This window comes from Xiphias gladius, chromosome 24 (assembly GCF_016859285.1).
Source record: "Xiphias gladius isolate SHS-SW01 ecotype Sanya breed wild chromosome 24, ASM1685928v1, whole genome shotgun sequence".
NCBI classification, from domain to species: domain Eukaryota; kingdom Metazoa; phylum Chordata; class Actinopteri; order Istiophoriformes; family Xiphiidae; genus Xiphias; species Xiphias gladius.
Window position 1 is genome coordinate 1,305,677 of NC_053423.1, and position 22,790 is coordinate 1,328,466.

The 22,790-nt window shown below is 37.0% G+C and overlaps 2 protein-coding genes across 2 annotated transcripts in view; one reads left to right on the plus strand and one right to left on the minus strand.

Moving 5' to 3' along the window:
• Positions 1-11,292, minus strand: part of vars2 (valyl-tRNA synthetase 2, mitochondrial) — a 36,452-nt gene extending 25,160 nt beyond the window's left edge. The window contains exons 1-11 of the mRNA XM_040120858.1: positions 11,031-11,292; positions 10,683-10,884; positions 6,559-6,640; positions 6,366-6,466; positions 4,714-4,835; positions 4,518-4,584; positions 3,445-3,542; positions 3,266-3,347; positions 2,928-3,047; positions 1,322-1,430; positions 1,136-1,224 (exon numbers count right to left, since the gene is read on the minus strand). Of these exons, the coding sequence (XP_039976792.1) occupies positions 1,136-1,224; positions 1,322-1,430; positions 2,928-3,047; positions 3,266-3,347; positions 3,445-3,542; positions 4,518-4,584; positions 4,714-4,835; positions 6,366-6,466; positions 6,559-6,640; positions 10,683-10,871 (1,059 nt within the window). The 5' untranslated portion in view covers positions 10,872-10,884; positions 11,031-11,292. The remainder of the gene's footprint in view (positions 1-1,135; positions 1,225-1,321; positions 1,431-2,927; positions 3,048-3,265; positions 3,348-3,444; positions 3,543-4,517; positions 4,585-4,713; positions 4,836-6,365; positions 6,467-6,558; positions 6,641-10,682; positions 10,885-11,030) is intronic.
• On the plus strand, positions 11,293-18,269 carry ppp1r11 (protein phosphatase 1, regulatory (inhibitor) subunit 11). The gene is made up of 4 exons (XM_040120861.1): positions 11,293-11,537; positions 11,728-11,841; positions 13,372-13,480; positions 16,986-18,269. Exons 2-4 carry the CDS (start codon positions 11,764-11,766, stop codon positions 17,168-17,170), a joined length of 372 nt encoding a protein of 123 aa, XP_039976795.1. The 5' UTR covers positions 11,293-11,537; positions 11,728-11,763; the 3' UTR covers positions 17,171-18,269.
• Positions 18,270-22,790: the final 4,521 nt, after the last annotated feature.

Sequence of the window (22,790 nt, forward strand, 5' to 3'; positions counted from 1 at the left end):
AGTTGTTAGCAGTTCCCCCAAGAGAGATTTCCCTTCTATCCTCTCACATGGTGCACTCCTTTTATTGTTTTTCTCTTTGGTTTTGAAATGATTCTATTGTATCAATGTGCTTTTAATAAAGCCTGAACAATAAAGGGTTTTTAGGAGAGAATACTTAAAGGTTAATTCCGTTGGATTTGGGTTTTATTTTTGTATACTGGCCTGGCATGAAATGGAAGGGTGCTGAAGTACACAGCAGCAGCTGGCAAAGAGAGTTGAATATTTAGAAAGGTCATTCTTTGAGGAACTGGTTGATCAGTCCAGGGCTGAAATAAGTAAATAACAATGAATACTTAACAAACATTAATCAGATGGGACTCCCATGTTGCTCTTTGCCTGCTAGATGTGAAAGTATGATGCTAACATGTTACCCATAAGCACTAATCTGATCTCAGATCTGATCTCAGACCTGATCTCAGAAGCTAAGCAGGGTCAGGCGTGGTTAGTACTTGGATGTGACACCTGCCTTGACCTGGCCTGGGAATACCAGGTGTTGTAAGCTTAGGCAGATGTGGCTCGGGAGGTAGAGCCAGGTGGCCGCTAACCGGATGGTCGGTGGATCGATCCCTGTCTCCTCCAGTCCACATGTCCACATGTCCTTGGGCAAGACACTGAAGTGCAAAATTGCCCCCGATGTATCATCGCTCTGTGTGTGTGTGTGTCTGTATAGAAACGTGCTGTGTGAATGGGTGAATGTGGCTTGTGTGTGAATTTGGCATAAGTGCAGTCAATTTCACACTTAGTGGTAAAAACTTTAATTAGCCCTTCGATATATCATTGTTCCTCTATTTTTAAGTCACACCCGTTAAATGTTTCTACAGCAAAGCCAAACAACACATTACGTATGTTGTAGGCACTTCTATGAGCTACAGTTGTTTTTTCAGCCTGCTAATGTAGGGCTGTAAAAGCTTTATGCAATGAATATAACAAATGGAAATATATTTTGCCATATTACTTTGAAGTTCACTTGTAAATTTCCCTAATATTGATTGTCTTATCAATATTCATATTCCCTAACTAGGTGTACATCTGTCTAAATTCAGTGATCAAGACTGCCTCAACTTCATTTAAACTTTCCTAAAAAATTAGTACTAGCCTGATATCGAGGATCGTCAGGGTGAACAGCTATAGCCACATCTCCCAGCATAGTCTCAGGACGAGTGGTAGACACCGCCACCTCTTCATCTAAAATACAGGGTACAGGGAAATCATAATATAACATAAAACAGACCATGTCCAAGCACAACATATATCATATTTCACGACAGTCACAAATACTCACCAACGCCTTCTATGGGGTATGCAAAGGTAAGCATTGTTCCAAACTCCACCTTGTTTTCATAACCAGGAACAGACAACATGGTTTGCCCAGACAGCTCCTTTGAGTCAACCTAACAATAAATCCACAACCTTAAAGTTTACACCCATATACCATTCTCTACAATTTTGTCATTACAGCATAGGAATACAGAACAAAATTAATGATGATACTGTCTAAAAGATGTACAGTAGGTGGACAAAATAAGAGAAATGCTAAAGTCTGTGTGAATCTCCTGCTCTATATATGTATGTATATATGTATATTTTTAGCAAATGGTACTCAATTATACTTATAAATGAGCTCCGATTATACCAATCAGTTAGCTAACTTCAACCATGCCTTAAGGACATAAAGACCTGGATGACCAGCAACTTTCTGAAGTTATTGTACTTGGCCCCTAACACCTCAGCAACATATTATCTAACGATATATTTAAAACCTTCCTTTTTGATAAAGCTTACAGTCAGGTCTGGCTCAGGCTTGTCTTGAACCATCCCCTAGTTATGCTGCTGTAGACCTAGACTGACTCTCCTCTCTCCTCCTGTCGCTTTTTGCAGGTATGTCTTCCTCTAGAGCTGCAGAGTCTGGGTCTGTGACTGCAAACCAGCTACTGCCCCCATGATCCTGCTCAACACGCATTTCTTCTATTATTCTTATTCTTATTCTTATTATTATACATCTCTATGTGGAACTGGCATTATGCTATGTTCTCTTTCCTCCGGTTCTCTTTCTCAAATTCAAATTTGCTTTACTTGCATGAATGTTTCAAAAGCCATGTTGCCAAAGCCTCAAAATACAATTTAACCAAGTCCACAGTAACAGAAAAAAAAAAGAAAAATTAAAACAACATCAAGTTCTATATACATTTATAGATTAATTATATATTTACGGTCTATTATTTGCATTTGTGTGTGTGGGTGTTTTTAGATCATTCTCTGTCCATCAGGTTGTGGCGTGTTGATATATATTGGCAGCAAGATATGCCCTGCCTCCTCTTTTAGGAGTATTTTTAATTCTGAGATGTCATTTCGTTCATGGAAATTTTGATTTACAGAACTGAATTTGTTAAAGTTAATGTTCCTTGTTTCATTGAATGATTAACATTTTAGGAGGAAGTGCATCTCTGTCTCAATTTCACCTGTTGAATAGTGACCACATGCCCCAAAGATGAGTAAGGAGTTTTTCCTTACTCATCTGGGAATTGTTGGGTCTCTGTAAATATAACTATAAAGAGTACAGTCTAGACCTGCTCTGTATGAAAAGTAATTTGTAGAGATTTGTTATGATATTGATGAAAAGTCTATTGATTGAAAGTCTCTTTCTGTTGACCAGTGTCAAAAAACTTTGGAAAATGTAAACATAAAACTGGTCACTTTAAACCCTATATTTAAATGGTCTATCTTATTAAATCGACAGTAATTTTTTAGTTTAGTTAGTAATCAGGAGGCTAAGAGACACCACCGGTACCCATTGAGAAGGGGGCCTTACTTATTTCAAAGTTTTATATGCCCTATACTGTATATGGTTGTATAGTGGGTACTGTTACATCCATGTGAAGCTGCATCACCTCTATGTCAGAGATAGCTGATTCCAGAGCACAGCTCCAATTGACCAAACCCTCTGAGCGATAGATCAGACCAGAGTCACACAGCCGGACAAAGGCCTCAGTCACAGCCCTGCTGAAACCCTGAAATAAAATTAAAAACTCAACACAATACAAACAGTTCAAAGGTGCCACTCTTTACATTTGTCATGTAAAGAGTACATTTGGCCAATGTTACACTTCAATATACTAAGCAGATAATGGTTTATTGATATAAATATATAATATATATAAGTTATGATCTGTTTATAATATATCAATATAAATAATTAATTTCTAATAGAAATAGATCCAGAAATTACTGGATCCATAGTGAAACAGGCTCTGTTCCAATCCAGAGAAGCGCCGAGCCTCCTCAGCTGGTGGTAGATCTCTTCTCCTTTCCTGGGAGACGCAGGGACAAAAGCACAAACTCAATGAAGCAAACACTGCGTAGACCAAACAGTAGATGTGAAGCGATGATGTGAATGTGAAGACTTACTTTTTCTTCCATTTCCACACTTCCTGTAGAAACTCTTCCCTGGTGAAGTCCTGTCTACTCTTTCCTTTTTCCCTCAGCAGTCTTCTCTCCACCACAGTCTAACAAACACATAAAAGACTGAATGAGATGGCAGACCACACTTTAGAGCATTGTACAGAAAATAGAGGCCCATGGGTCAAATGTGGCTAGTACAATTACTTCGCAATAACCTCTTTTTTAAGGATTTTCTCAAAAACTGTTGAAGATATGAAATAAAGACCATGTAAATACCATAAACTTAATTTACCAGTTAATAATCAAACAACTAACTAGCTTCTTTTCACACTTTCCAGGTTGTTGAAAAGGTCTCTTTATGAACAGAGCTTTTGATTTGAATGGATTTGAAACTCTAACCTATTTTATAGGGAGAGAGAGACAGAGAGAGAGAGAGTCAGAGATAAGAAGCTGCGTAATTCCATGTCAAATGAACAGATTTTAGAAAATTTTCCTCACTCACCATCTTGGATTTGCTTCATATTTCACGTATGTAATGTCACTGTACCCATCAACTAGTATGCAAAACTTTCAGCTTGTATCTTCTTTAGTTTCTGATATGGAGGCTTTAAAAAAAGGGATTCTATAATCATTACTTTTGAACTATTCATGCTACATGCTTGAATTTTCCAGGGATTGTTCTACACTATTAGATGTCTTTAACTTCTAAAATGGTTGGCCTACAGTTGCATATTTGCCAAGTTTTATCTCTTTCTGAAAACTGCATAAAAGAATCCTTTCTTGCTTTGGAGCCCACTATAGCTTCACACTGAACCATATCAGATCTTGATTTTTATATATAAAACTCATGTTATAATACTTTCTTAGCAACTAGGTGCATGTCTGAAAGAAATCAGAATTTCTGATGTTGGAGGTATTAAAACTGAAAAAATTAGAGGAACACCTACAGCAACCCACAACTCTGTCAACTTACATATGGGCATGTGAAAACTGTTTTAAGAGAGACTTGAGAAAATATGAGCCAATCCTTTAAATCCCAGACTGTCACGAAAAAGGAAGAAGAGATGAAGCTGTCATACCTGTGTTGCAATACCTGCATGGTCACATCCGGGAACCCACAGTACTCTGTAGCCCTGCATCCTTCTCCTGATGGATTACAAATTGATATATTACTGTTCTATCAACAAATAAGCCTTCTCAAACAATCTGATTCAATCCTTAACTGGTCCACACACATACTTCACACAACATGCTGCATATGTAGTTGGCAATTACCATCGAACCAGAGCGTCTTCTACAGCTACAGTCAGAGCATGACCCAGGTGCAAAGTACCAGTCACGTTTGGTGGAGGGATACACAGAGAGAAGGTCTGATCCACAGTGTGAGATAACCGCTCCTGTATGGACATGACATTATTAAGTTTGAAAGAAGATGAGAAACAGACACAGCAGAGGTGTGTACAGGCATACACTTTTTTTTTCTTTTTTTCCTAAAGTCCAAACTAAATCAAATTAGTCATCCCTTTTTACACAGAAAAATCATGTTATGTGATTTAAAAAAAATTTTTAATTAACACTTAATTATTTAAAGTAATAATAATAATAACTTTAATTATTATTGTTTTGTATTATTGCAAATGCAAAGTCACCCTTGGTTGCAAATACAGACTTAGGAACTGTTCAAAGCGCCTTTTCTGCCAACCTAACTGTGCGCCCTTGTACATATAGTCTTAGTATAATAAATAGATTGGCTCTTAGCCAATCTAAAAAAAGCACTTCTGATAAATAGATTGGCTCTTAGCCGATCTATTTATCACAAGCGCTTTTTGACTGAGTGTAGAATATGGGGAGTTATAGTTATCCGGATGTAATAAAGGCATAAATAAACAGAAAGGGTTTGAGTTTAGAGATGCTTCTCTTCTGATAAAAACATGACTAAAAATCTCTTGTACTGGGTTTTCAAAGTTCAGCTCTGAATCAAAAACGACTCTGTAATCATATCTGTTGGCATGAAGCCAAGTTTTCCATTATTTCAATTGTCAGACTGGGTGGGGCTAATTAAATATATCTCAGAAATACAAGACATCCAACACTTAATATCATCAAATCAGTCTTTTAGGGCAACCAAACAGGATTGAAATGAAGATATAACATGAATGGTTGCTCCACTGCATTGCAAGAATTGGTGGACTGAAGCCATCATTAATGTGATTAGTTCCACCTGTGCTTTTGCTGCTACCACAAGTCAAAATGTCTGTTGTAAATATAGTCGATGAATCTGACTCATCTGGGAACAATGACGAAACAAAGAGTGTAGTTTGGGCAAAGTTTAGCTTGGATTTTAGTTTTCAAAACAGGGACTAGTGATAAAAATGCAGTTCATGTTCCGTGTATTGTTACTTGTTGATTAAAAGCACATTTAATTTGTATGGCGAGTTAGCGCTGTGTTACTTTTTTGGCTTCCAAAGGGGGACATGGCAGAAAAAGTGTGGCAACCACTGAGCTAAAAGCTTATGTGGGGTGTTGTTCAAAGTACGGCTCTTTTTGTGTTGTATCTCAGAATGTTAGTCAGTGTCACTATCAGCAAATAATAGAACATGACGTTACTGCTTTATGCAAATACAGTAATGAACGACTAGATTGGATATAATCAAGGAATTTCTCTGTCTATGCAAAGAACCAACAGCACTCTGACTGTCATTTCATCTCTGGTACATCTCAGTTAGACATTACTGTTACCATTACTCAAAAACAATGCATTGATTTATTTTATATTAAATATTGTTTATTTGCATGGTTATATTAAAGTGAAGTGAGTTATTTTCAAATAACTTTACATATAAAGGCCATTAGTTTTGTTTATAAACAACAGCAGTATCTAAGAAGTTGTTATAGTTTGATGTGTTTTTCCGTTATAAAAACCTCACATGTTGCTCTGGACTGAAGAATCCTTCTTTCTCCCACCACTGATACCAGCTGGACTCCACATACTCTGGACTGTATGAGGGTGGGAATGGCAGGCTGGTGTCTGCGAAAAAGGTTTTTTTTCTAAGTCTCCAGAGAAACAACATGTAGACAAGTCGATGGTGCAAAAATCCAACACAAGTTAGAAGAAGTCACCTTTCTTTGTCCCAGGAGGTGTTTGAGCAGTGTACACTATCTTCTGCTTCTCACTCCATTTCACCGATTTATCCTCAGCAGTCTGGAAACAAAAATATCAATTTGGAAATAAGAGTTGTGTCAAAAAGAGTTTTTACTATACCATTTATTTAATATCTCTGCGTGTAACAGGACAGTGTGAGCAATGCTACAGCTCAATGAGCTTACTGTAAGTGTTTTATGCCAGTATTAATTTTTTATATGATTTCTGCATTGATGTGATGAAGTATTGATTTGTCAGGTCATTTTGCTGAATCGGATATCCCTATCTGGTTACTTCGCCCATTAACAGTTTCTCAATTCATTTTCCATAAAATGTATTATATCACAATATATACAGTACACAACAAAACTGAGTCCACCCCTGGTCAATATCACTAAAATGTTAAGTAATTACAAAGACAAAGACCAAGAACAATGAAGCCATTCATTTGAAAAACAGAAATGCATGACTAATTAAACTATAATGAAAATTTAAGAACCAACTGCACCAAAAGTCAGTACACCCTTCATTATTGAGATTCCATTGTTTTATTTTTTTTAATCTTATGTATGTGCGCCTTTATTTTTGATGACAGATTTGATCCTTCTGGGCAGGGATGACACCAGTCTCACACAAATCTGTGGAGAGATGTCCTGCCATTCTTCACAGATGATTCTTTTCAGCTGCTCTTAGCTGGAGGGGTTTTATATAATAATATATATATAATATAAATGAAGGCAAAAATGCAATAAAAATATTTTTTGTAAGGAATGTGCAAGGAATCTAAAAAAGAGACAGTATGTCAAATATCAAATATTTGGTAATCATAGTTGATTCACACCTTTTCCTCAAAAGAAGCAGCAAATATGTTAAAAATGGCCCACTCTGGATTAATCAGAATTAAGTTGTCTATGCAGCAGCAAAATTATTCAAGAATGCAATGGTTCTCCCTCAAATAAAATTTTATATGAGTAGTTGCTCTTAGAAATATAAAACTACCCTTAACTGCCTGTCAATGGCTGAGAGGTCGCTTGCCCTTCACATGCGTAGCTACAACTCAAATTGTCTTTTTAGGCTGATTTCTTTCATTTTGTGCATGAAACTCCAGTGAGTGAGCAGGTGGGCTACACAGCAGTACCGTGGCTGAATATGTCTTCCTCAGACACTGACAGACGACTGAAGCTGCTGCTGCTTCTCCTGAAAAGCTGCTCTTCACAGCCTGTGAGGAAGGAAACCCCTACAAACCCTAAGGCAGGTTGGCTGGACCCGCTGTAAAACACAGCTAAGCATCCGACTAGCCTAGTATGGGCCCAGGGTTTTAAAACGCAGCTCTGTGCTAAACTGGGCTAAATTGCTCTGCCAAAACAAGCACAGGTTAGCTGAACCACAGATAAACTGCAGCTGACCCTGGCTGTCCAAGGAGCCCAATGAAGGTTTGTCAGAGAACTTCAACATCATTCAGCGCACTGGGAGTAGGTGTGTCTGACGACTTACCAGCATGCACTGGAGAAATGGAACTATAGTTGTTAGCATAATTTTAACTGTGTTTCTGCACTATTATTGGTGTTATTGACATCTGCATTGTGTTCTGCAATGTTTCCACTACTGTTTCCATTTTCACATTGTTTTAAATTACTCAATACACATGAATGCGATTACAGTGCAAGTGATGCTGTGTGCACAATTATTTAGATTCTCACCCTTGACAGTGATGTAATGACTTGATGCAACATTGATAGTGAATTTGATTCCATGAATGAATCACATCAATTGATAAACTGACTCCCTTCTAATTTTTAATGTATCTAAAAACCTTATTTTAACAGAACAAGTCTACTTACACTTGCAACAGCTGACTATCACTACCATTAAGTAAAGTCATTACCTCCACCGGGGAGAATGTATGTTCACCCATGTCTGTTTGTTGGTTTGTTTGTTTATTTGTCAGCCGGAATACACAAGAAGTACTGAACTAATTTGCATCCAAACTGGGTGGAGGGATGGGGCATGGACCAGGGAAGCACCCATTACATTTTGGGGCAGATCCAGATCATTTACAATGAATTTGATTGTTTTATCTCTGAAGTCTGGTGTATTTTGTTTTACATTTGCCTTGGTGGAAGTCTGCGCTCTCTGAGTGTCTTTCTTGTTCTAAATACTTCAATCAAATGTAGGCTATATTATATTGTTACACATTTGGCCCTCCATTTCCATTCTATCTACTACAATATCATTAATCTGTCAAATATACAGAATTAGTTTACAGTAAAACTGAGGCAGGACTTGGTCTGACAAAACATGATTATTTTTTTCTGGAAGTTATTACAAACTTTCCACGTCCTCCCCGCAGGTACTGGACTTGTGGAAGTGACTTCATAATAACTGGTTGTTATGTTTGTCAAATAATCAGTAATCCTGTTTCTGACATCAAAAGTGAACTGAGGAAAAAGTTAATTCAACTGCACAATTACATAAGACATTTGATGAAAGTATTGTCTTCAAAAGAATATGCATGGTAAAAGATTTGAAATTTTAGAAATTAATAAAATAATCTGAGTTTTATAAATCTGTCCTCACACTGACCTTTATGACCTTAAACCACAGTTACCCCATGTCCACAGAAGGTTTAATTTACACCTCAGACACATTGACCTCTACAGGAGTTCAGGACATTTCAACAGGACAAATCAGCAGGGTTCTGACTGAAACACAATTGCTTCTGAGGGCATAGCTATGGGGTTTGAGGGATCCTGTGACTTTGACCCAGATAACACTGTTCCAGAACCTGAACATGTCTTTAGTCCCAGGTCTGCTGCATGGCAAACAGCACAACAACACAACCTTGGGACCAAAGGGAGAATCTCTTCAAACAAAAGGACCAGCATAATTTATCATTTTTTTTGGAGACAAAGCCGAAGACCATGATTGGCCACTTGCCTAAAAACAACTGGATACTGACCAAGTGAAAAGGCCAATAACTTATCCATAAGCTAATGCGAGCCAGGTATAGACAGAAGGTCATATTACAATTCTAAGAGAGGGCCTCCTCAGAACATCTGGAATTCATTTAGCATAGCACCTAACTCCGTTAAATGGATGGTGAATGGACTGCACTTGTATAGTCTTTTCTAGTCTTATCGGCCACTCAAAGCTCTTTACACTACAGCCCCATTCACCCATTCACTGATTTCAGCGCTTTTTCTAAACATACAGCATTTTTCAACATTGATTAACTGTGTTTGAAAATGCAGAAGTAATTATTCTTGAGTGGTTCATCACCATGTTTAGTGTAACATTATACCACCAGACTACAAAATGCAGCTACTATACTCTGTGATCGCTCTACTCAATATTTATTTATTACCCACATGAGACCTGTGACATCACATCCATTTTCAGCGCTAAATGTGGTGTGGTGAATGGAAGGCTAATATGACCATGCCCTGGGAAAGTAACCTTAATGTTGGAATAGAGATATCTTTCAGATAATCTCAGTTTGGCCTTGGAGACTACAAATCAGAGAGGCTGCATTACAAACTGAAGGTTTAAGCCACGACAGACAAGAGGCGCTTATCAAGCAGGATGGATCTAATGAAAGACGCTATGATGTTGCATTATTGGATGTGCAGGATCCTGTGTTTTTGATGATTCACCCATACCAGCGACTAAACGTCAGGCTCTCTCACCTCTGTTACAAACATTTTGACCATTCTGAGTTTCTTCATCTGTATCTAGTAAGACCCCAAACTTTATGAAAGTGCAATACTAATTTGCTGCAGGGCCCCTTTATGGTGCCTACATTTAGGATTAAATACCTAACTCAACATTACTATTGGACTGATCATGAGCTCCAGGTTTTTCTCCTTAGTGATACACCAGCTTTGACAGGTCATTAACGAATGCAGCGTTATTAGACCTAAAATATCTGTACAAACTCATAGGGTGAAAAATATCTTCACACAGTGTTATTATCACTATAATATTCTTTCCCGTTGAACCCGTTGGATGTAGATGTCATTTAGAATTTTAGACTCCATATGTTTGGCTTTGGATGGAACGGTTTACAGCATTTAATTTTCCTTGATGCTTCTTTCCAACTTACACTGTGTTGACTTGACAGTATGGCCTCCTCCCGCTCTCGTCTACGCCTCTGTTTCTCAGTTCGGGGCCGTGGAGAGGAATTTGACTGAGATGAAGAGGATGATGAAGATTTTGATGGGTTGCTGGAAAAGAGTCTGAGCTCTCCTCTCCCTGCCAGCCTCAAACTGGGGAAGCAACCTGCCCTCCACATCCTCAATGACACGCTACACAAGGGAACAAACACACAGAACCACAGCCGTTACGTAAAAGTCGGCTGTTGATATAGAGAGCTAGCTAATAACTTAGCTACACATGAAATAAGTTTTATCTGCGATGACAGTTAATAGTCCAACGAGCTAAGTTTACTTACTGTGTTTTCAATATAATGAGTGTTCAGACAGGTCAGTCACGACCTTTTAACTTAGCTACTTCGTCATTGTAAACCCGAGAAAATCCACTTCTGCAAGGTTGCTAATTATATGTAAACATTACGTCGTAGAATAATGGCGTCAATTCATGTTATTCTGCTATAATATATATTTTTCCTTTACTCTCGGCATTAGCATGCTGTTTTCTGGCGGACTGTTATGACTTGTGGACAACAGGAAATAACCGCTGTCCGCCTGGAAATATCTTCCCCACAACACTATATCTGTCAAGCTAAACCGAAAAAGGACACCTGCCTAGATTTAAAAATAAAATAACTTGTACAAATAATGTTAATAAAAAAATGCAATATCAATGTCTAAATTGCTATTTCCTACATTATGATATACCACAATATTTTGGCGTGATTTTTTTGTGGATACGACACCGTGATTCGCATAGCTGATAATCGTTTTGACGTGGAAACGTTGCACTTCCGTTTTGAGTCTAGGTAACTAAGTAGCTCATTTTGCAGCTTGACTTTGTGTTAGCCACATCTCCCTAATGTGTGCAACACATCATAATCGTCAGTTCAGCAACCTTCAATTTTAATACAGTTTGTCATTTAAAGAACCCAGGTGAGCAATTGGACCTGTCATAACGCTATATTACAGATAGTCTGGTTCTTTTACATCTTAAAGCTAGCTAACGGTAGCGTTAGCACCGCAGCTCCAGGGATGGCGGAGGTTCCCGGGACATCAAGTGAGACGATAACGGAGACTGTTCAGACTAGCACACCGCCGCCGCCCCAGCAGGTAAATAATGACGAGCTTGTCATGAAAATGTGTTGATTGTTTTGCTAACCAGTGGTACTATATGGTTACAAACCGTTTCCAGGATTAACGAGGCAGCGCTACTTTTAGACAGCGTTCATGCTAACATCCTGAAGAATTATTAATAAACATGGCTTTCAGCTTTGCCGTATGAAGCTTGACGAGGCCTAACGGGTTAGTAACGTTAAGCTTCTTGAAAATTGCAGTGCTCGTTAGTATGTAAGCCAATTATTGTCAATACAGCAATCGCATATCTGAGTATGTGCAAAATGTTCCCATGCAATATTATGCATGAATAGTTATTCCAGGTTGCGGTTCTCTGGAGCAGGTAATTGAAAGGGTTCAGGTATGGCTCTGGACCTAGACGTACAGTAGGTATTAAACTCAAGTCTTCCTGATGGTACTGATATGTAAAACAGACTATCCTACCATATGAATTAGTAATAAGAAAATCAATAACAGAGAACATATTCAGACCTGAGTAGTATGTGGACCACCTTCTCCATGTGCTTCTGGTCTGAGTCTGTTTTTGCTGGTTCGGTCTGTACCCCTTCGTTGAAAAAAATGAAGGGGAATGAAAATGAAGGGACAATAGTGATTTTCCAATTGTGTGCCAACATTTGTGTTTTGGCCCTTGATTCAACAAGACGGTGCCCCCGTGCACAAAGCCAGGTCCATAAAGAAATGGTTTTCCCTGTTTGTTGTGGAGGGACTTGATTGGGCTAAGCAGATCCCTAACCTCGACCCCATCTAACACCTTCGGGATGAGCTTGAAGGCTGACCGCCAGCCAGACCTTATTGCCCGACATCAGTGTTGGACCTCACTAATGTTGAAAGTCTGAATCTAGAGGAGTGGAGGCTTTTATAGCAATACATTAATGCCCACGGTTTTGGAATCACATGCCCATCTATCCCATGTGGCTGGAGTGTTTGGGTACTCTTAAACTTTGTTCAAGTGTTCAACACACTTTGGGCTATACAGTATATTATATGCCACAAATCTTTCCAGTCCTACTGATATCTATGAAGTAGTGAGAACTTAATGGAGACGTTTTTGACAAGATGACAACAGAATTGCTGCAAATGCTCAAGATCATAAATGATCTTGTACAGTAGGTCACCAAACTATTTTCTCAAAGGGAACCATGGTCCTGAACATTCCCTGTTGTTGATCTCTTACTATAGATGTTTCTTCCCAATAATTTAGCATTTACAACCTAATAAAGCAGTTTACAATTAGGGTTTTACCTTTGAATCACCATTTGCAATTTCCTTTGCCCATGACCTATGTTCATGAACTACAAGCCAGAGGCTTGACAGGGGAATATGTAGTGCTTGATATGCATTACTTTTAGGAGCTCAGGTAATTGGAGTACTCGCATACCCATGTGGAGTGGAGAGAACTTGAAAACTCATGATAGAAAGTCCCAGAGATGGCTCTGGACTTGGGGCCTGAGGTGTAGTTTACATTTGATACCCAGTATCTCACAGCAGACCTTTCACATGGTACAGGAGGGACGAAGCCTGACAATCAAGCTGAGGAAGAGGAAGACTGAGAAGAAGGTGGAGTGGTCTAGTGACACTGTTGACAATGAGCATCTGGGAAGAAGGTCTTCAAAGTGTGAGTTTATCTTCCTTATCAGCACAAACTGAAATATAATTAATGCAGTGGATATTTTGCTTTCACCAAAAGTCGGATTATCAAATTGAATAGCTAGAGCTAGAGCTGTTTAAAATTTTGTTGTTTATAGGCTGTCGCACATTTTTATGCACAGTTCTAATGGCCCCTATACATTATGTGATTTTGGGCTGTGTCAGACAAAAGTTGACAATCTTAAGTCGTCGGTCCTAAACAGTTGCTCTATATCCCGCCATTAGACACATCCACCAACAGCTTTAGAGCTTTGGAGACCAAAGACAGCCTATAGTCAAATTTGGTGTCAAATTTAGGGGTAAATTCTCACAATTTGACTGCCACTACAACCCACATCTGCAAATCACCAAATTAGAATATAACTTAAAATGGTGTAAAATACATTGACTGTAATTTTTTTTCTTACTTTTTTTTTCTCTCAACACTGTAGAGCTACACATTCTGGAATAAACACAAGTTACTTTTCCTGTAATAGTTGATGTTCATCCCAGATAGATGTTCATAAAGCTAGTTTACAAAACATAAAAATAAACAATATGCCTTGTAACTTAAGATCATGCTCCACATTCATTATGTTTAAATGTTTTCTTTGGTATCAGATCAATCCAGTGATGGCTGTCTGTACATGCATGGTTACATGCAAATGCTAGGGCTTAGGTCTAACCCAGAGTTAACTGACTGACTCCATGGCAACATTATACTCCCAGTTTACATCACCCAGAGCATGGTTCCCAGTATGCTTTAAAGTTCTGTGTTAAATGTGTTAAATCATAAAACTGTCCTAGAGAATGTATAGTAATGTTGACATGTCAATGATGGCATTTCTGAATATCCTAACTAATCCTGAAAATGATAATATATGACAAGGATAAATTAGTTAAGACATGTAGTGGCAATTACACAAGACGTTCCATTTGTGCAAACACAAATGATGGGTTTATCGCAAGATATACTAACTCTCTTAGGAGTACCTGGTCATATTCAGATTTTAATTTGCCTTTCTTGTGTCTGTGTTACAAATTGGTTAATAATTTTAACTTCTGAGTGACATAAATTATGGATGACATTGCCCCTATAAAAACTAAGTTAATTTCTGGTAAAACAAAAGCACCTGGGAAGAATGTGGAAAGAGTGAAGGCATTAAAAGGAATCTGTTGCAAATGTTAGCACATGTGGCCTAAGACTAAACTAAAGGTTGATTATAATATTTATATTACAATATTAAAGGAACTGCTCATTAAATATAACAAAGAAATTAAAAAATCTAGACAGAATTACTTTTCTCAAATTCTTACTGAAAATTTGAATAACTCTAAGTTTCTATTTAACTGGTTAATCCTCCTGAGACCATTACTGGCTGAGCTCCACTCCTCAGAAAAATGGAAAGAATTTGCCCCATTTTTTTAAATATATAATTTCCAATATTAGGAATTATATTGTTGCTTCCTGTGCTGATGGGTTTGACCTCTCTTCTTCCACAATCTTAACTCATTGCCATGTTGCCACTCTCCAACTTTGCTCCTATTCAAGGTAGTGAACCACAAGAAGTGGTGCAGCAGTTCCATTTTGATACATGCACTCTTGACCCAATGCCTACTAAGTTGTCCAATGTTTCAGCTGTTTAGTAGATGATGTTCTTTAGATTGGCAATGCCTCCTTACCCTCTGGGATATTTCCCACAGGTCTTAAACATGCTATCATAGCACCATTGTTGAAAAAGAGTAATTTCAATCCATTTGTTTTGGAGAACCATAGACCAATCTCAAACCTTCCATTCCTGGGAAAAATTCCAGAAAATGTTGTATATCAGCAATTATATATGTATCTGTCATATCACACTTTGTTTGATGCTCACCAGTCTGGTTTTAGAGGTAACCAAAGAACAGAAACTGCCCTGGTCAGAGTCGTTATTTAAAGTTTCTATCCTGGTACTTCTTGACCTTAGTGCAGCCTTTGATACAGTTGACCATGTAATTCTTCTTCAGTGCCTTGAACAATGTTTAGGCCTTGGAGGCACAGTTCTCAGTTGGCTATCTTTCTATCTTACTGGAAGATTGTTCTGTGTTTCTGTTGGTAACGTTGAATCAGATGAAGTCGGCATTCCATATGGAGTCCCTCAAAGGTCAATTCTTGGTCTGCTGCTTTTTAATTTGTATATATTTTCACTTGGGTCCAATTCAGCAATACGATATTTCATATCACTCCTATGCTGATGACACACAGGTATACATACTGTATCTGTTTCTGCCAACAACCTTAGCCCAGTGAGCGACCTCATCCTTTGCATTGCTAATATCAAATATTGGATAGTCAAAAAATTTTTACAGCTAATCAAGGACAAAACAGAAATTCTTTTAGTTGTACCCAAGGCTCTTGCACCAGATTCACTCTTTCGGTAAAACCCTGTGAGCATGCCAAAAACTTCAGTATGATTTTGGATGCTGATCTTAACCTCTAGAAGCACGTCTTTTATCTCCAAGACTGCCTTTTATCATCTCAGAAATATAACTCAAGTTAGATGCTTCCTGACTCAGTCAGATTCTGAAAAGCTAGATCATGCAATTATTTCTAGTAGACTAGATTAGTCTAATGCACTTTTTGCTGAACCGACAAAGCAGGTGTTAATTACACTCTAGCTCATTCAGAATGCCTCAGCCATAGTATTAACTAAAACCAACAGGTTTGAACACATCACTTCTGTTTTAAATTCTCTTCACTGGTTCCCAATAAAACAAAGAATTGATTTTAAAATACTTCTTATTGTTTATAAATCTATGAATGGCTTAGCTCCTCCAAATGATTTTGACATGACCACTGAGTACACACCAGATCTCCTCACAACCTAGAATATATTCTGAATCAGTTTACGGTACCCTCAGTCATTATGGTCACACTCTCTGGAATTCTCTACCACATGACCTAAGGTCTGCTAAAACAGTGTCTTCTTTTAAGAGCCGAATAAAAATATATCATAAACATAGAGGTAAAACTTTTATCCATATTATTATTATTAGTATTATTATTATTATTATTATTATTATTATTATTATTATTATTATTATTATTGTTATTATTAGTAGCAGTATGATTGTTAGTATTATTCTATTTTAATAAAAAAATGTCCAGGGTTTAAAGGTATTGTATGGTGGATTAGGACCACATGAGAACGTTACAATAATCTCTCTTCTTTTTTTTTTTTTTTTTCCCCACAGAATTTAATTAATATTACAACTCAAATAATTCATTATGCCTCATCCTCCTGCTGCACTAATCAAATCAAACAGTGGCTAAAAGCTATTTATACCTCAAACTACCTTTAGTTATGTTTTCTGACCAGACATATTTGAACAGGGTGTCATGTTATATTTTCGATTTCAAACTGAGAGCTAGAAACTTACATTGATACAGCGAAGGCATTAGCTGTAGCTGTAGATAACCTGGATCAATCCTTATCATGTGTGTTGTGTTCCAGGCTGCTGTGTTTATGAGAAGCCTCGACAGTTTGGAGAGTCGTCGTCTGAAAGCGAGGGAGACGATGATGAAGAGGGGTGTGGCAGTGCTCATTGTATTCTGGGCCATGGCAGGAGAGGCGATGGACAGAGAAGGGCTGGGGGGACCACAGTGCCCCCAAACTCTGGAGGGTCACACACCCAATAATGAGCATTGCAGGCTGATTGTGGGGTCTGAGTGGTTTCTCACCACAACAATGACACATTACAAAACTGCACTCTTATTTCGTTTAGTTCCATCACTGAGGTACAGGCAGGCCTGGTGCTGCGTTCTAGTCGTGAGTCAGAAATTCCCAGCTGCTGGAGCAGGATTACAGCCTCTGTACTGCTGCGCAGAAAAACATTGAGCAACACAGATTATTTAATTAGCCTCACTGAAAATCCTGCTCTCCTTTCAAGAGCTCAAAGTATGCTTCTTATTGTGCCAACTACCATACATAACATGGAATGATAACTACAAGTTCACATTTTAAATTTCTTTTTAACTCTATCACAAAGGACATGTTCTGTGATGACAATAGAATTTTAAAGGGCCATACCAGTGTTTTTTGTATGTTTTAGCCCTTTTACTACAAATCACACACACTATGCATTAGATGTCAGCTGAGCATTTTCCAAAGCATAACATAGGATGGTAATGTATGAAATGCTTCCTTATTTTCCAGACAGCCGTTGGTTTCCATTCATTTCACAATGCTATGAAAATAAACTTTGAGGTTTGTAATCCATTACAGTGAACATCCTCGTTGCTTTTATTTTTCCTCAGAGTTGTTGGAAATGCAATTAGGGTTGCAACTGATGATTATTCTCATCATTGATTAGTCTGCTGAATATTTTCTTAATCAATGGAGTAGTCATTTTTGTTTAGAAAATGTCGGAAGATAGAAAAGAATGTCCGTCACACCATCCCAGGGCCCAAGCGATGTACAGCATTTGACCTGCAGTCTAGTTGCCAAAAATACTCTCATATATTAAGTTCACTATCATACTGTACATGACAGAGAATAACATCAAGTCTTCACATTGCAGAAGCTAGAACCAGCGAGTGTTTGGTATTTTTGATTATAAATTACTGAAATGATTACCAGTAATCAATTATCAATATAGCTATAGATTATTTTCTGTCAGTCAAAAAACTAACACACTGACAAATCAGTTTAGCTCTATTATTGATTTTTTTTTTTTCTTCATTTCTTTCAATTTATTAATATTTTGGTCCTAAGAATTTAAAAAAAAAAAAAAAAAAAGAAGAACATTATCAACCATCACACGTTTTCACAGCCTGAACTTGAGGTCTTAAAACAGTTCGTTTTGTCCAAAACCCAAACATATTCTCTCTCTCAAACATGCAAGTGTATGAATATATTTGAAAGATTTGCTTATTTAACGACCCAAACAATAACCAATTACTTTTATTTATTTATTTTGGACACAATGTATCATCACCCTACACTTACACCTGCATTACTACCCATTGGTTAAAAAAAACCTCTACGACAATGAAAAAACACAAATGATGGATTATATAAACTAAGAAAGTTTCTAGTCCCTGCAAGCAGGATTGTATACTGCATGGAAGTTCAGACAAAAAAATCATTAAAAAACCTACAAGAGCATAGTATGCTTTGGAAAATGGTCAGCACCAGTTACATAAACGATATGTGATTTGTCATACAAGAGCTAAAACAAATAGAAACATTAATTATGTACTTCTATGGTATATGGTCTGTCATGATGTCACCATGTCAAAAAAAGAAAAAGAAAAAATCTACATGGATTTATTGAATTGAAATACAAATTGTGTCCCCCTTCCAACAGCTAAAACACGTTTGATGTTTGATATTTGCTCCAGCTAATGACTAAGTGTTTAACCCTTTAAGGTACAAATTTAAGGACATAAAGTTCTGATAGTAGAACTGGACTATACCAATGAACTAACACAAATATACTGACCCTTCTACTGCAAATCACATTTACGTAAATTACATAATTGCAGACCATTTTCAAGCATGTGATAGTGCTGAAGAGCTTCAGGTATCTAACAGTATGATTTTCATACTGTGGTAAAATGAGTGGAAACCAATGGCTTTAAACTCAAAAAACCGAAAACAGTTTGGTGGGCTTTGGAAAATGGTCTTCAGCAGTAATGAAAAGTGTATGTGATTTGTCATGAATTAGCTGAAACTAATTTTAAATTCCTTCACTTATAATGTCACCATAATCAGGAAATTGCAGAGTTGAGAAACCTTTGCTCAGACTCCCTGATTGCAATTCCAGCTGGAAATGCCATCATGTTTCACTTTCCCCAGCAGCATATTGGACTTTGTGACAATGAAGTGTCTCTGGAACGCAGCATACAGTATGTTGGGAGGGCCATAAAAGGCTGTCTGGCTGTGTATTTTCCTTTTGACAAAGTGGCAGAGTTAATTGTATATAATACAGCACATTGCTTTTTATTTTTTTATTTATTTGCTGGTCTTAATTCTAAACTTGCTAATACTTGACATGCAGTCGACCACAGTTTGTGTAGTAACATTGCAATTACAAACCATTATGTGAGCATTAGAAGAGAGTGGATTAAAGACTGGACACCAACAAAGATCTCACTTTTACATTTAAGTATTTGTTGTCTCTGATTTGTAGACCAGATGTAAAATGAATTCCGACCTTTGGTACAGAACAAATTAGACAAGACATAATTACATTATTACAACACATGCTTTTAGCGGCATCAGTATAATCTGTTAGACCTAAGTTATAAGTAATAGAGAATTCAGCCCTGGGCCCTATTTTTCATATCTGGCTAACTTAATGAATTTGGTTTGATTAGAGATCATTTAAAACAAGCCTGGATTTTTTTTTATTAGTTCTTCAAACCTGTTTTAAAGTGTATCTGACACTGTTGTCATAGCAACAAGACATTAACCACAGACCTACAAAAGTGCAACTTCCTCACAATTACCTGGATCTTGGCTAGAACCTTTTAGGGTTAACCCAAAACATGAAGTAGTTCTCAGATACATGTGACTCATTTTCTTACAAACTCTAAGAGAGAAATATTGATGTATTTATCATTTGAGCTGAGCGCAGAAAACATCAAATTGTGTGATTCCCAATTTTAACTTTCACAGTGTAGAGTAAAATACTTATATAAATGATGAAGTTCGCTATATCATAAAAGAAAATCCGTTCACATAGCAAATCAATCCTCTAACTGCATCTGAAGGACCAAGTTACCCTGATGAGAATTAAGAGAATCGTTTTAGCTGGTTAACATGATTAACCTGGATTATGTTTATCCAGGTTTGGGGAACATGGCCCTGATCTTCATTTATGTGTAACTACATTGATGAAGATCTAATTATTGAATATATGATATAAATAAGGATTTTTTCAGTTCTTCCAAGCTAACCTAAATTTTTCTCTGGATCCTTCAGTTCGAACTTAAAAAAAAGTTTAAACACGTTCATGGTTAAATGGAATCAGAAAGTTTCCTGGAATCGTTTGCTAATAATTATAGGGAAAAAAAAACAAGTGTTCACTTACCACACTTCCAAGGAATTAATTGCTTGTGCAACCCTGACAGTCTCAGTTGAACATGCAAAACACGTGCAACATATGCATTACTGTAGGCATATATGAAGAGAAAAAATATTATTAATAAAAGAATTAATTAATACTTACAACTGGGCTTAAATGGAGCATTCCTGTAAAGGAAAATATTCTTTTGTTTCCGATTATTAGTACCAATGCGCGAAGTTCTGATGCACCTGTGAAATAAACCATTACCAAATGCTGATATAACTGTAGTGCTTAAAAGAGAAGATTAACAGATTAGTGAAATAACGAGATCTTTTAGTGTAATAATGAGTGTAATACAATGTAACAGCGTGTGAATTGCAAGAAACATGTACAAATGCATACTAAAAATACTATAAGATGAAATCATTACATTTAAGAACTGCTTCAAATTTGGTTTCTACTATGAGCAAATGCATTAATTTCAACTTAAAGTTTCAATTATTACAACAATATGTATACATATAGTTTAATTCAAGTTTAATTCCATAGTTTGAACTCAAGACTGATTAAAAACCAGGCTGATATATATTTTTTTTAAATTCTGAAATATCAATATATATATCATATATATCAATATAGATATCAATATCAGTATTGCCCTCAACAACCCTCTAGATAGAATACAGTTTGGTGCGTAATTATTTGGACAGTGACACAATGATCGTAATTTTGCCTTTGTACACCCCCACAATAGATTTGAAACAAAAGGAATTAAGATGTGATTGAAGTGTAGACTTTCAGCTTTAAATCAAGAGGTTAAACAGAAATATCGCATTAACCGTTTAGGAATTATTTAGCTGGGTCACTGGTGTTTACTGATGATGTGACTGCTGATAGAAGGAGCAGGATGAATTCTGAAGTGTATAGGCTATAATATCTGCATCAGATTCAGCCAAATGCTGCAAAACCGATAGGATGATGGATAATGACCCAAAACATACTGCAAAAGCAACACAAGAGCTTCTCAAAGCAAAGAAATGGAATATTCTTCAATGGCCAAGTCAGTCACCTGAGCAGAACTCAACTGAGAATGCTTTTTACTTACTGAAGACAAAACTGAGGGCAGACAGACCCACAAACAAGCAGCAACTGAAGGGGGATAGGCCAAGCACCTCAAAGGACGAAACTCAGCATTTGGTGATGTCCATGGGTTCCAGACTCCAGGCTGTCATTGACTGCAAAGGATTTTCATCCAAGTATTTAAAATAATCTTCATATTTATAATTATGTTGGTTTGACCAATTACTTTTTTGCCCTTGAAAATGATTATATATAGAAATGGCTGTAATTCCTGAACAGTTAATGTAATATTTTGTTAAACCCCTTGAATTAAAGCTGAAAGTCTACACTTCAATCACATCTTGATGGCTTCCTTTCAAATCCATAGTCGTGACGTACAGAGGCAAAAATGTGAACATTGATGTCACTGTCCAAATACTTATGCACCTAACTGTACGTTTGATGGTGAGGAGCATTGCTCACTTAAAATTATACAAAGCCATTAAACCTTGCCAGCCAGTCATACCTGTATTGATTCTGCTTTGACTCAAGTTGCTTTTATTTCAAAACTATAGTTTTCTGTTATGAGATCTATGACTGAAAAATCCATCCTCCGCCTATGTTGGAAGAACTTTATTAGCTGAATAAAAATTTGCTAGATGACTTTATCTGGCTAACATGATTTTTGCCTGGATTAGTTAAACTATATATGAAGAATGGGGGTGTGAGTTATTTCTGAAGCAAAACATTAAATAAGACAGACAGACTTCAAGTTATGTTAAAATTAGTGCTCTAAGCTCAAAGGCTGCCTGTTTAGTCCTCGCCTCCCCACCCAAAGCTTCTGACATTAAACCTTTGATTATTTTTGCAAAGCTGTAATTGACAGTTTTCCGTAATGACTGATTACAGATCACTCTGTTATTTATTTTCTAACAGCATAAGATTTTATGACACCTCATTAACAGAATGAGTGTTGGTATTCTCAGCTTCTAAATCCTATGCTAGTTTCATTTGCTTGACTGATTTTTAGATAAATCCATTGTATTCACTGGAAAATACTAGAAACTCTGACATTTTTGCATCAGAAGGATGTTTTTAGAGTTGTTTCTTTGCGTAAGATATTAATGAGTGAAGTCAGAATGGAGGATGGTTGAGTTGTCAAGAGCACTGTAGACAAATAAGAAAAG

Coding starts and splice junctions, on each gene's coding strand:
- ppp1r11 (XM_040120861.1), top strand. CDS start 11,764: ATGGCGGAGGTTCCCGGGACATCAAGTGAGACGATAACGGAGACTGTT. Junction 11,842..13,371: donor CACCGCCGCCGCCCCAGCAG/GTAAATAATGAC, acceptor CACATGGTACAG/GAGGGACGAAGCCTGACAAT. Junction 13,481..16,985: donor GGGAAGAAGGTCTTCAAAGT/GTGAGTTTATCT, acceptor GTTGTGTTCCAG/GCTGCTGTGTTTATGAGAAG.